This window comes from Ictalurus punctatus, chromosome 24 (assembly GCF_001660625.3).
Source record: "Ictalurus punctatus breed USDA103 chromosome 24, Coco_2.0, whole genome shotgun sequence".
Classification (NCBI taxonomy): Eukaryota; Metazoa; Chordata; class Actinopteri; order Siluriformes; family Ictaluridae; genus Ictalurus; species Ictalurus punctatus.
Window position 1 is genome coordinate 14,301,141 of NC_030439.2, and position 15,485 is coordinate 14,316,625.

Here is a 15,485-nt window from a genome sequence, read left to right on the forward strand (position 1 = left end):
TAACTGTGGCATAAGAATCGGTGCCAGATGGGCTGGTTTGAGTATTTCAGAAACTGGTGATCAGCGATCTCTAAAGTTTACACATATTGAAGCCAAAAAAAAAAAAAAAAACATCCAGTGTGTGGAGGGTCTGCAGGCTGAAACACCTTGTTGATGAGAGAGATCAGAGGGGAATCACCAGACTGGTTTGAGATGATGAAGTTTATATTAACTCAAATAATCACTCTTTACAACTGTGGTGAGCAGAAAAGCATATCAGAACACACAACACATCAAACCTTAAGGTGGATGTGCTCATGATGGCCTCAGATTCCTGTTCATGGTTGACAGAAGTAGAACCTGATGTGGTCTTCTGCTGTTGTAGCTCATCCACCTAAAGGTTCGATGTTTTGTGCATGCTGAGATGCTTTTCTGCTCACCATGGTTGTAAAGAGTGTCAGTGTCCATTGTTAAAAATGCTATACAAATAAAGTTTTATTGAATTATTGGAGCTACTACTGTACATCCTTCCTGGAAGCTCGAACCAATCTGCCCATTTTCCTCTGACCTCTCTTATCCACAAAGCATTTCCACCCATAGAACTGTCGCTCACGCAATGTTTTTTTTCCCTTGCACTGTGCACTTTTCTGTGTAAACCCTTTAGACTGTTTGTGTGAACATCCCAGGAGATCACACTTTTTCTTCATTCGTTTGATATGAACATTACCCAAAGCTCTTAACCTGTATCTGCATGATTTTTTCTTCTTCATTGCACTTCTACTACACGATTGCCTGATTAGATAACTGCATGAATGTTTAGGTGTACAAGTGTTCCTAATAAAGTGGACGGTGAGTGTGTTTACTGTACTAGGTTTACCTTATCAAATGTATTTTCAATATGCTCCTAATATGTGTCGGGTATAAAGCTATTGCGGATGTTTATCCCCCCCCCCCCCCCCCCCCCCCATCTTTCTGTGATCTGAATTCTTTAAACCCGCTAATGAACCTTTCCTTCCTTCTGCACTGCCTCGCGCATGAGAGAAAACGGCACGACGCCGGGTGACGTTTGACGCGTTGATTGGACAACCCAACCGTGCGCGTGCTAAAGAAACAGTATAAAAACTCGGAGGCGGAACGTAAAGAAGCGTCGCGTTGGTATCTGAGTTAGAGGCTGAAGTTTATTAGTGTGTAGAGTAGGACCGAGTATTAAAGTGTAAAGATGGTGGATAAATTTGTGGGAACATGGAAGATGGTTTCCAGCGACAATTTTGACGAATACATGAAGGCACTGGGTATGTTTGCTTGATTTTTAATTTTATTTGTTTATTTACAATTGGATATGTATTAATGACAGTTACTGTGTGTTCTTTGTGGTTTGGGGGCTGTGATTAACATATGCTAATATGGACTATCCTATTTAAATCCTATTAAATATTTAACTTATAGTAGGTGATGTTAAGGTCCATGTCAGTATATTAAGTATAAAACTTGTAGTCATAGCCTATTTGCTGTCTTTTTGTTCTGTTTTTGTGGTCTGTGACTGCAAATTTTGTACTACAGATATAAATGTATTGTACATTATAATCTAATCCACTTTTAACCCAGCTATTATTGAGTTGGACCCTACTTTTAGTATGCATTTTTCACCTGGGAAAGTAAATGCCATGTACATTTAAAAGCCAGTTATGATAGTAAGATAAACTGTGATCTCTGTGTATTTTATATGAGTTTCAAAAATAATAAAGTTAATTTTCCCAGGTAAAACACACATATTAAAGGTACAGGACATGTCTCGAGGATATCATCCCCCCCGCCCCACCCTAAATTAATCCATCTCCCGTTCTTCAGGTGTGGGTTTTGCCACTCGTCAGGTAGGAAACAGAACCAAGCCCAACTTCATCTTAAATGTGGACGACCAAGGACTGATATGCATGAAATCCCAGAGCACTTTTAAAACTACCGAGGTCAAATTCAAGCTCAACGAGTCATTTGCGGAGACCACTGCTGACGACAGGAAGACCACGGTCAGTAATGACTTCTGATCTCCTGACAGGTTTCTTAATGAGTGCAGCTCTGTGGTAGTCTCTGGACTTGTGTGAGAGTGTCTCCTCTCTGTGTGCAGACCGTGGTGAGCCTTGAGAATGGCAAACTGGTGCAAAAACAGACCTGGGATGGCAAAGAGACCACACTAGAGAGAGAAGTGATTGATGGACAATTAGTAGCGGTAGGAATTTTATTTACGCTTCAGAAAATAAGAATATCATTCTTCCTTTTTTTTTTTTTAAACATTTTCTCATCCATTTATGCTCTAACCAAATGCTTTTTGCAGGGAACACTTATAGACTAAATATATATATATATATATATATATATATATATATATATATATATATATATATATATATATATATATATATCCATGGACTTAATGATCTTATTACATATCATTTATTTTACAACTATAATCCAAAAATGCACTAGTCGATTAGGCTTATGTCTAAACGAGCTAAATAAGAACTATACGAACTTCTGATAGAAGTATGGTTGGTATATGTAATGTAATGACACTGTTATAAAACTATCCATAATCAGACCTAGCTTAGAGAGCATAGCATAGTTAATTAGGAAACTTTTGTTGCTGAAATGTGATTTCTCCATTCCTCTGCAGACATGCAAGATGGGGGACGTGGTGGCGGTGAGGACGTATGTAAAAGAAGCATGATAAAATGATCCTGGCTTGATTTTGGAGATGCCTGGCTCAGTTCAATGAGCAGTCATTTATTTTTTTTTGTTTTCTTGTATTCATGTTTGACACCAGAGCTGTTGCATACAGTGTATTATAAGATGCATTGAGATTAATCTTCTGGTGCTTTGAATAAAGTTTTGATCATATCTACCTTTAATGTTTGGGGTTTTTTTTAGCCTATTTAACTGTGCATGTGATTAATTATGTGATAGCCAAGTGTCAATAAGGAAGGCACTCTCTCAGATTTCCAAAATTACACCAATCCTTATCCATGTTAAACTGATCATTGTAGCATTTTGAATACACTGTTCAATACAGATGGATTTGCGCTTCGATTTTAGGCATTAAATGCTGCATGTACTTGTAACTCTTACCAATTTTTGCCAGTTTTAATGGACCTTTGTTAAAGCAGAGAAGTTACTGCTCAACAACTGAATAACCTTAAATAAAAAATGTTATTTAACTACTGAGTGAAAAGTCTATATGAAGTAAAGAGTGTATAATACTGAGTAAAATAGTCTAAAGCAAAGACTAATATGAGAGTCACATTCAAGTAAAAATCCCTTTTTCTTTTTTTAATCCAATCCAGAAAGGTCAACATATATGGTAACGTCATTAACTTTCTAAAATCACAGAAACTGTCAATTGGTCCTCGTCCTTGTAACTACACTGTATACCTCTTTCTCTTTAATAACATGCTTTAGGATAAATAACTGAATAATAAGCGGGGACTTATTATTATGGGACTAAAATGTTTTTATTTTTGTTCAAGTTAACTGCACTGATGATATATTGGAACAGCTCATTATTCTCTGTGTTGAAAGTCACAGGATGTTCCTTCCTTTCCTTTTTTCCCCTTTAAACATTAACTTTTAGCACATAGTTTTAAAATATGTAAGGAAATGAGAGCATGGTTCGCCACGCCACCGTTCCCTTTGACCTGCATTTGAATCATAGAACGTTCTGCTCATGGCCACTTTCCCAGGAAAGGAAAAAGAGGAGATGCACTGATTGCAGTTAACAGCAAAAACAGCTGAAACAGGTGCATTATGGGCCAACTTCCTACAAGCCCCTTTATTTAAAAAACACAATGCACTTTCCTATTCCCAAGCCTGTATAAAGTTTAGATAATGGGAAGTGGTACTGGGAAAAAAACAAAAAATTTATTGATACCGTGTTCAAATAATCAAGATTACTACAGGTTTTGTTTCCAGCTTCTCTCCTGACTGTACTGAGATCAAACCAGTAGGACATGTGAGCTTGATTTACTTCAGCTCTATTTATTATGATTGCACAGGAGACCCTTCAGAGATCACGGCTCTATCTGTGTGCAGTAAAACAATGCATGTGTGTTTCTGGTGAATTGAGTAAAAGTTCAATTTCCCTTCATGGGATTGATTTGTAATAAAGTAGGACAATGTTCAAAATGGGGAACATTGGTTGCAGTGGAAAAGCATTCAAGGCTGGGGACATGTTTTTTTTATGAAAGGAGAAATGAGAACTAATAAAAAAAAAAGAACTGATAAAATAGCTTTTATTTCAATATATGTGTGGCATCCTGGGAAAACCTTTATATATACTTCTGAAAATGACAGGTTTTAGATTTATAACCTAATCCATTATAGATAAATATCATTACTACCAAAATCTAAAAATGAGACTCATCATCGTTTCTACTCTCGACTGATCTCTGTCCACGCTATTGGTGGTGAAGTAGTTGTTGATTATCTCAGTTCTGTTGGCTATATTAGTATTAGGATATTTAAACATTTAAAAACTTTGTCTGCTGTCATCTTTACAGCGTGTGTAAGTGTTCTTTGTTTTGATGATGAAGTATATGAGCATGGCGGACATTTTGACACCGGCTATCTGATTACAAGCTATTAATTAGGCCTATGTCCATTTCGTTATGGCATATCCAACAACTTGATCAAATTGTGAGAAAAGCTCACTTAGCTAGCAAGGTTTTAGGAATCTTTAGGGAAACTGACTGATTTTACCACAGCGTTTTGTTAAACTGACTCCTTACAGAACATGATCTTTGATAGATTTATGTTATTTATGTTAAGTAGAGATGTTAAAGCATCCATCCAACCATTTTCTGTACTGTTTATCCTACACAGGGTCATGGGGAGCCTGGAGCCTATCCCAGGGAACTCAGGGCTCAAGGCGAGGACAGGGTGCCAACCCATCGCAGGGCATACATACTCACACACCCGTTCACACACTATGGACAATTTGGACATGCCAGTCAGCCTACAACCCTTGTCTTTGGACTGGGGGAGGAAACTGGAGTACCCAGAGGAAAACCCCTAAGAACAGGGAACATGCAAACAAAGCATGCAAACTCCATGCACACAGGGCAGAGGTGGGAATCAAACCCCCAACCACGGAGGTGTGAGGCAAACATGCTTTTTTGTCAGAGTATGAGCAAAATGTCATATAAAATGTGCCCTAAAATCTTGCAAAGTGTTATACATAGGATAATGGTATACTGACCATTTCGTTTTACACCAGTAAAGAATTAAATACATATACACTATATATGTGCAAATACATTATTATAGGCAATACTGGGTAACATTGTTCTATTTCAGGATACAACATATTCAAAAAATTGTTTACAACTATAGACCTGTGGAATGCTGTATACAATGCACTGCTATTGTATCTCTGTATAGCATCCTGGGTGTACACACATGACAGGAAGCTGAACTATTGTAGGCTTTATTGATACAGTGGGGTACTGTGGTGTCATTTTGACATGGAACCTGTTTTCCCTGGATAGACGGTTATTATAGGAATGAAGTCATATCCTTTAAGGAACATCTGGAAAGCTACACTCCAGGACATCATTCCCACCCTTCCGTTGTCCTTTCTTGTTATCAAACACACAATGCTTTTATACAATCCTGCCAGGTCTACTCGAATTACAAGTCCAAGGTTACTGTCTTCTATCCCACAGTTTCCAGCATCCTTTGGTATTCAAACATCACCTTAGGTCATAAAATCCATGGTCTAAGGTCATAAAATTCGATAAGACCTGTGGTATTGTTAGAAAGTGTTTAATTGTTATTGCCTGTGCATGTTTTGCTAATCCTACACTGATTAATTTTTGATAGAGCAAATGCACAAGTCAGACACTCGTTACGCTCTCTGTAATTACTCTTCAGTGTAGTCAGGCCAACATGAGCTTAGCCATTTTAACACTCAGTACATTAGAACATTCAGTGCATATGCAACAGTTTCTACCAAGGGTTAGATGGTTAGAAGGCAATGTTCCAGAAATAATGTTCCTGAGACCTTATGATAACATGCATTATTAATTAAATTATTATTTAAATAATAATATAAAAATAATTAATAATGAAAACAATTAATTATTCCAGCATATGGTTTTAGGATGTTGCAGGAACATTATTTCTGGAATATTTTTGTAAGTATTATAAATGCTCTAAGAAGGTTAGATTGTAACATTCCAGAAATACCATTCTTTCTTTTATTTATTTAGTTCTCTAAGACTTCGTGGGATGCCAATCGTATTTATATTGGAGGTGGTGACTGAGTGTTCACTCACAGCATAGCAAACAAAAAGCAAAAAAATAAAAAAAAATAAAAAATAAGGTGATTTTTACAGTTGTGTCGCATAGGAAATAAAGTAGAACCATGCACCAGCACTTTTGTCTAGAATTAAAACGTAGAACCAATCTCTCTGAGCAAATTTCTCATAAATTTCATAATGTCTTATACTCTTTCAGGCTGTGAAATTTAAGACACAGGTACATGTTAAACATGAATGAGAATCAATCAATGGATGATGAATGTCTCAAAAGGCGCAGGAGCCTCACCATCATATTGGAATTCTTTCCAATGTGAATAAAATCATTCTTTTGAATACGCCTCCCGCTTTCACTCAGGTCATGTAATCAGTAACCCACAGCGGGAGCTGAGCTCAGTATGGAACAGTGAATATGCTGAACTTTATCCTCTTTAGAGTAAAACAGCAGCATAGGGCCAGGTGTGGCCAGCCACAGATGTACTGCAAACAAACGAGTAGAAAGTTCCCATTTTCCCGTAGGCCATATATCATATATTTTTCATTAAATGTCCATTTGAAGAGCTTGTTTGTAGAATTTGAGTTTCACCAAGCAGTCCCTGCAGGATTTAGCAATTTTGTGATCACAGAAATGAATGCAAAATCAAGCAAACTTTGCAATATTCGGAAGAGTTTGCAATTTTTCAAAATTACCTCAGATTTTCTGCAGATTTGGGTCATGTGACATCATCACAACGTGTTTTCAGCCAAACCCCTCTTCAATTCATGTCCATCGAACATTGAGTACAGCTAAAAGGTCTCAATTACCAACAAACATAACAGTGAAAGGCCATGCGAAACAATTTTGTACTATTGCAATTTCATCAATTCAAGTAGTTTCCCACAACAAAAGCACAAAAAACTCCTCAAGTTGCGTCGCAAAATTTGAAAAAAGACGCAGCAAAATCAAGCACTTTCGGCATAATCACTTATGCTACAGCAGCTATCGGCTGTCATTATCTCTTGTGAAGTTAAGAAGACATATTTTAACATGATTTGCTGATGGAACTATGGTCAGGGCTTCTGTCATAAAATATTAATCAACACCTTCTGACCAATCAGAATCAAGCATTCAGTATTGATGTGGTATAATGTGTTTATATGATTTAGATTTAGAGTGAAATGTATAAGAATCTCCAGTATAAGGAAAAAAAAGAGTGTCATTTCATATGTTAGAACTAAGTTAAGAGAAGAACAAAACACATCGGCCCTATTTGGTTTACACAAGTAGTTTTTAGAAAAACATATCACTGCCATGATTCATAGACCTTTATGTCATTCAGGCACGTAACCAAAAATGATGAATGTTGTCCATAATTAACTTCATTGTGTTTTGTATATTAGAATGCAACATTTGTGCCAGATCTAAACAGTATCCAGAGATGTTTATCGGCTTATGGCAGTGCAGTGGAAAACAAAAGGGAGGTCAGCGGGATGTGCATGGAAATGTAAGGCAATGGTGAAGGCCTGCTGCCAGGAGTTTGATTAGAAAGTGAGCAACTTTTAATTTGATACAAAAAGTGCCTTGGGACAGCGATCTGTTTCTACCGATACGTACGTCTGTATATCTGCCAAAACTTAAATGGATTTATACTACAAATTCCCTAAGACTTAAAGTAATACTAACATAACAAAATGTTTCAGAACATCCTGTTTTCCACCATCCTGGCCTCAAGATGTCAATGCAACACACACAATCACTGTCTATTTTATTAGGAACTACTGTACACCTTCTAATCAGCTAATCATGTGGCAACAGCTCAATGTCAAAAATCATGCAGTTACATGTCAAGAGCTTCAGGTAATCGTTCATGATTATTAAAGTCACAGAAATCATAGAATTTTTTCCCTATTCTGATGTTTGATGTAAACATTAACTGAAGCTCTTGACCTGTATCTGCATGATTTCATGCATTGCGCTGCTGCCACATGATTGGCTAATTAGATAACAGCATGAATGTACAGATGTTCCTAATAAAGTGGCTGGTGAGTGTATAAATATTTGTATGTGTACTTGTTTTTTGTGAAAAACAAATCTTTGGATTAGTCAAATGACTGAAAATATTTTCTTCATTATTTTTTACACTCAGAGTTTTAATGATACTTTAATTTGCACTTTGTGAGAGTTAGAGATGTGGTGTGTGGCATTATAAATATTTGAGTTTCAAGACTTTATCTACGGTTTTTCACTCATTTGTTGTGTATAGTTCACAAAATAGTATGGAACATTGGAGAAAAATGTGTATTTAGATATGTATTTTTCTTAATACACTGTTTAAATGTACTCTTTCCAACTAGTAATAAACAGATAAAGATCAGTGTGTAGTCTGTCCAGTCTGGCCTGCCAGGCCTAGCTTACGAACCATTACAAAATGTTTATTTATCAGCACAGAGCCCGGTCTCCTAAAAGCATTGTAAAGTTAAGAGCATCCTAACTAAACTGATTCTCGCTTTACTATACAGTGGTGATCTTTGTGCTAAGATGGTTGGGAAAGGCCTTGAAATGTTCTATTCTAAGCTTCTTTTTTTTTTTTTTTTTTTTAAATATTGCACTAAGACATCTTTGCTCTGAACAGAGAGTACGCTGAGAACAGGGAGCTCTGTTTAATGTGTGTCATGGAATTTTGGAGGGAAAAATGCTGATAATCTGAAGCCTGGGATTAGTTTGGTCTCATAGGAGCCTCTAAATTTTCCCCACACATGGCCACAGATAAGGCAAAGGGGATGAATGGGAGGAATTTGAGGGATAAAGCAGTGTGGTAGATAAGGTTCTGATTATACTTCAGTTCTATAGAACCATCAGGACCTAAGAGCGTAAATTCATCACAAACATTTTGTAGGCTGTGTGTCATAATAGACCAGTTATTCAGATGCTAGTTTTTTAATCTTTTTGAAGTCTTTTTATCCAGTGAATTGTTTTCCATGGATTGGGTCTAGGTCAAACAAGGAACACGAGCCGCTTCCTGTAGTAAAGAGAATGGACTATGAGCAAGTGAACTTGTAAACAAATACAAGTTGAGCATTTCTGAGCTATGCATACTTCTAAATATTCCGACTAACACTGATGTGTCTTAGCCTTTATCATAATTAAACCCAAGAGTTTGGAAAACAATGGTTTCATGAACTCCCTTCAATTACTTCTCAACATGACACGCACTTCCACAAACTGTGGGGATAAGATAACATTGGCTTGTAAAAGCGTAAAGGAAACAGGAAGCCATCGGTCATTCCCTAACCTCTTTTTTCTTCTTGCATGTAAATATGACTTTGAGCATTCACCATCCTTTTAGTCTCTAACTGCGATTCAAAATCACAAACAAGGCTGCGGGCCATGGGGTATCCTGTACAACAGAACCACAAAGCATGTAAGGGCTAAATACAGCAACATGGTTTATTACTCATGGGGGCTACACTGTACTAAATATGTCTGATTCATCCCACAGTTGAGTGCTTTGAAATGGAGGCAACTGGAGTTCTTGCACAACACAGCTGTGAGTAAAGAAAGCAAACATCATTGTCAGCAGCTTAGTTTCAGCTTTTCACTGCACTTTCTCATGCCTCTCTTTTGATCCAGAAATGTAGACAAGGGAAGTGGCTCACGTGACAGATAGGGAAGCATATATAGCTGAATAGGGCTTAGGCAAGATCACAAAAGAATGAGGTGGTGGGAGGTATATGAGATCCGACTGTAGGAAGCTAAGACCTTTAGACACGTATTTGCCTCTTGGCATAAATAATTCACTTAATTGGACCTGTGTCTCACACATACAGCAGGGTTCAAATCCCTGCTAAATCCCAATTTTTTCTTTTCTAAAGTACAAAATGCAATCATGCAGGCACAAAAGCAGAGGATTGGCTTTATAGCTCATTATGCACAAGGGCTGTTTGTATAAATGAGCTAGCAGGGTTAAGCCCCTATCCTGCCTCGCTTTTAAAGATAAAAATAACAAAACAAAAAAAACATTAATATATGGTTTCATTTTGGGCATAATCAAATGACCTGCAATTAACAAATATCTTAAAATGGACTATTTTGAATTTTTGTGTGACCAAATGCAACAGCAACATAAGCAACATAAGAAAAATACAAAGAACGGTATGAAGACGTGAGACTTGGGGTTGGAGCTGATTTATTTCTAGCTCAGACTAAAGATTCCTGCAACATCAGTGACAATCGTGTCCGGTGAATACATAGTGGATATGATCTCCATTTGGGCTGATTTTATTCAGCCTGCTTTGCTAAAACCTATCCTCATTAATTCCCCCTCTCAAGGATGCAGCGTTTTCCCCAGCTCTCGTTCATTATGTTTTGAGCCGACTTCATGTGCTTTTGTTTCTGTCCTATCTCTGCCCATGTCGTATCATTAGTTTCTAACCTGATAGTGCCCATGTGTTGTGTTAAGCCCTTAGTTTGTCTATGCATAGCCTAATCTTTAATAGTCATGTTGTGAAGTCTTATCATGCATTTCTAGGGTTAAGTTTGAGCCTTGTTGCCCAGTGCCTATTATTTCCTGCTTCAGTGTTTCCTGGTTTTGACCCATGCCTGTGTTTTCACAGTGGATCATGGATTATCCTGTCTTTTGACCCATGCTATGGACAGTGACTACTACGATTTTTAGATTTTTAGATTTCTCCATCATTATTTTCTTCCCAAAATGCCTTTGAAGAAGAAACTAAAAGAAAATATACTAAGCACACATTATCCAATCAAAGTACAAATTATACAAAAGGACAGATGACAGAACCATAAGTTAAATGGTTTATTTTATACAAAAGGCTTACATTTTATTGCTCTACTATATTGCTCAACCCCAATAGATTCTTTTTCGCACTACTGACAGAATAAGCAAAATACTAGTTCAAATGTGGTTGTATCGTATGACTCCCTCCTTGTTAAACTGCCAGGCTTTGCAATTTTCTTCTCTATACTTCCTTTTCTAGGCTTTGTATAATGAACAACTCTGATTCGAGAACAGGAGCTCAGGCCAAGTTGTTGATCTTTGGAGATGACTCAGTAGCTGGATGAAATCATTATGCAGACCAGTACATATAAGATTAAGTGTTGCAAAACCTAAAAAAATAAATAATAATAAAAAAGATTAAGTGTTTTAAAGATTTAAAGAAATACAGCAGTTTTATTTTTTCAACCTAATCTACAGTATCACTGCATCTGTGGTATGTATGGGTGATTACCACAGTAAGTCATGTCAGGAATTAAACATGTTTACTTAAAACAAAGTCTAAGAACAGTTGTTCAGGCAATAAACATTTATGTGACACATACCTTTGTAAAGTGTAATAATAAATTCCTCGGTTAAGAACTCATACATGCACTAATGAATTCTTAAGTCATTAACCTCTAAATAAGTATTACACTTTGTCCTTTGATAGGTGAAAATACTTTTCAGAGAGAAGAATCTTTGCCTGTACAGATGGATACCACTAAACGTTGTGGAAAGTGCAAGTACCCGGAACGACTTTTTAGTGAACTGCACTACATTCTGCATTCGAATAGATTTGGTAAGACTTTTATATCCATATTTGTCTCATACGAAGACTTTCAATAGTTGTGATTTTGAATTCATGTCTCATATTGTAAACATTTATTGACCGAGTCTCAGAACTGGCATCCATTATAAGTTAGTTGTGAATAAACTGATATCTACATGGCCTCTCAGGTGACACAGTGGTTATTTTTTTTAACAAGTTGTGGCCACAAATGAATACGTGGTTAGCACGTTCGCCTCACACTGCCAGGGTCGGGGTTCGATTCCTGCGGCTCTGTGGGTGTGTGGAGTTTGCATGTTCTCCCCATGCTGCAGGGGGTTTCCTCTGGTTTCCTCCCCCAGTCCAAAGACATGCATGGTAGGTTGATTGGTGTGTCTAAAGTGTCCGTAATGTGTGTGTGATTGTGTGCCCTGTGATGGACTGGCAGGGTGTACCCCTCCTTGTGCCCGATGCTCCAGGTTCCCCTGCGACCCTGAAAAGGAGTAAGTGGCTGAAGATGGAATGGATGAAAATATTGTATTTTAAAATGAGAGGGCTAAAGAGAAATCAATTGAATTGGACCATTGTGGCCAAAAGAATCTAAGCATGGAGATTACTGTTAATATTACACTTGGAATATTACATCTTGGAATGATGCAGAAAGACATTCTGCCGTCATTGGCATTGGATCATGGATACCATTAAGCCAAGTACCTTTAAGCAAATACTCATAGCCTAAAGTTTTTTATTCCTGGCCCGTACATGCCAAATGTACACCATATATTAAGTTATGCAGTTTGTGGCCACAAAGTACTTCATTTGTGGCATTAAAATATTAACTTGTGGATTAAATATATTAATTTGTGGCAACACCTTATTAAATAATATCCACCATTTTGTCTGTAATAACCATGCTTATACTACAGATGTGGGAGATGGTGATGAGGTTGAAAAATGTTGGAGAATTTCTTTAATTGAATGACATTATATTTAACATATCCTAGTAATAAAATAACTGATGTTACAGTTTTATGGTGCAAGTCATCTGTTCATTGTGTCAGATATATCATTTGTATTCAACTGGCTCAATAATTTCATAACATCACATTCATCCCTGGGATGTGACATAAAGGTCAGTGAAAGAACAGAGCTGAGACACTTCTATGAGTACTACTGAGTCTGCTCTGAACTTTGCTGCTAGTCAGGCCTTGTCCTCTCACACAATCCTACTCACAGAAAAGTTCAGATACCAAAGGAAAATGCATTTCATAAGCAATAAGTGACCATCTGGATTCAGACTTAACCCTTAAGCAGTGTGACCCACAGCTCGAACTAGAACCAGCATCAAGTACAGTATTGACTGTTTGTGTTTCAAAACCCATTACACACACGCACGAATGCACACACACACACACACACACACACACACACACACACACACACACACACACACACTTTAACCATAATCCTTGGCTGCTGGTTTCAACAGTGGTCAGCATTTGCTGGACACAGCTTTTATTTCACCCTGATTATTTCTAGACATGTCACGCCATGGCTTGTCAGAGGTGATCAGACTCACTCTGGTCCATTCTTTCCACCTGGAAGCCTCCATTCAGAGTTCAGCACAGTCACTGGACAAGCCAGACCTTACTCATGGACCTAGTGCAGGCCAGTCAGCAAATACGCCCCTGACAGCGAGAGAGAGTGACACAGTGTTGTCTACATATCACAACTTTTTGTCAGCTGTCTATGCCAACAAGCATCTGGTGGCAAAACCAGTTAGCTAAAGAGTTTTTTTGTTGCAATGCTCTGACTGTGGTGGCTCAGTGGTTAATGCTCTGGGTTACTGCTGTGAAGGTCAGGGGTTCAAGCACCCCAGCACCCCCAAGCTGCTCAGTGCTTAGACACTGGACTTCTGATTGGAAAGTTATAAGTTCAAATCCTAGCACCACCAACCTTGAGTAAGGCCCTTAACCTTCAACTGTGTAAATGTAAGTCTCTCTGGATAAGGGTGTCTTATATGTAAATTTATATGCCATAAATAAATGTGAATTTACAGCCAAAAAAAGATCCTATGGGGTAACTCTATTCCAACTAATAGTATTCCTGAGCTATCTATGAATCTTTTCATTAAAAGATCCCTATGATTGCCACCATGGCCTGTTGCCACCATGGCCCTACCAGGAAAAGATGAAGGACTTTAAAGAATGAATGAACGGTGCTCCTGGACATGAATGGCTGGCTCAGGTACCTGGCTCAGGTGTGTTTAGGAGTGGTGCATAGAACAAAAATTAGTTCCTAACATCTAATTAGAAGTTGTTGTGATTAACCTCTGCCTCACATCCCTCCCACTTTCAGTGGTGTGTGTTCAAGTCAGTTGAATGCCAAACCACACCATATTCACTATACAGTTTACTAGTTAGAGAGATTTCCATCCATCCATCCATCCATCCATCCATTTTCCATACTGCTTATCCTACACAGGGTCTGGAGGAGCCTAGAGCCTATTTCAGTGAACAGACACTGACACCATCGGGACACCCTGGATGGGGTTCCAACCCATCGCCAAGCACAATCTCACACACATTCACACACCCTGACATTCACTACTGACAATTTGGAAATGCCAATCAGCCTGCAACACGTCTTTGGACTAGGGAAAGAAACTGGAGTACCCAGATTCAAACCCCCAACCCCGGGGAAACTCCTGAAAAAAAACATACTTTTTTCTACTACTTTTTCTCAGTGTTAGCTAGGGGATGCTGAACACCCATAACGCACTTGCATTTCTAGGAAATGTGGACTTTGACGCCATTTCAGAACAGCCCTGAACTGTGTGTCTTGACTTGTCCATGCGTAATCTGTTATAGAAATGACGCTGCTGCCATCTTGTGACAATCCCCTAAATGCGGATGTGCATATTCTAGGGATGGGGAAATGAAACCTCATAAAGCACTGAGGATTTCCCATGGTAATCATTCAAAGCTTCGAGAGTGTCGAAACCGCCATCTGGTGGTTAATAAAAATAAAATAAAATAAAGCAGTCAAAAGCCTGTGGAAGAAGCTCCGTCGATTGAAGCAGCCACCACACACTCCACAGATAGTTTCAATGTTATGTGCACAAATAAAAGCCGTGTGTGTGTGTGTGTGTGTGTGTGTGTGTGTGTGTTGAATTTCTCCCTCTGATGAATTAATTTACAAATTAAAGAGTGACAATAAATGCCAGTGTGAACTAATATAATTCAATATGATGTAATAGAAGAATAATGTATACATATATGACTAAAAGAGCCGCATATGGCAAGTATTTTGCCTGAAATTATTTGTATTCTTCATATTACTTGTATGACTGGATATTTTTAAATGTAACTGAATAATTTTAAATGAAAATCATTCATAATGACATGGACAAAACCATTCATTCATATGAAGTGTGAGACTAAAATGTGAATAATGCAAAATCCTGAATAAATTTGCTAGGGAAGAAACAATCCTGCTACCTTGCGTGCATGTAGGATTTTTCTCAGGCTGTGCGTTCTCATGAAAAGTTCTGTGATGCCTTAGCATGGATGAAGTTTTGTTTCCATACACAAGCTCCTTGTCACACACCAAGCATCTCACCTTCTGAATAAAGTTATATGAAATTAAGACATTAAATATAATAATAAAATCAATTAA

At 37.8% G+C, this 15,485-nt stretch overlaps 1 protein-coding gene and 1 long non-coding RNA gene across 2 annotated transcripts; both read left to right on the forward strand.

Moving 5' to 3' along the window:
- The first annotated feature begins 1,111 nt into the window (after window positions 1–1,111).
- fabp4a (fatty acid binding protein 4a) lies at window positions 1,112–2,875 on the forward strand. The gene is made up of 4 exons (XM_017453969.3): window positions 1,112–1,271; window positions 1,828–2,003; window positions 2,102–2,203; window positions 2,648–2,875. Exons 1-4 carry the CDS (start codon window positions 1,199–1,201, stop codon window positions 2,699–2,701), a joined length of 405 nt encoding a protein of 134 aa, XP_017309458.1. The 5' UTR covers window positions 1,112–1,198; the 3' UTR covers window positions 2,702–2,875.
- A 6,611-nt stretch (window positions 2,876–9,486) lies between these two features.
- On the forward strand, window positions 9,487–12,014 carry LOC124626260 (uncharacterized). The gene is made up of 3 exons (XR_006980988.2): window positions 9,487–9,685; window positions 9,764–9,811; window positions 11,712–12,014. It is a non-coding gene; the product is annotated as an uncharacterized LOC124626260 (long non-coding RNA).
- The last annotated feature ends 3,471 nt before the right edge of the window (window positions 12,015–15,485 follow it).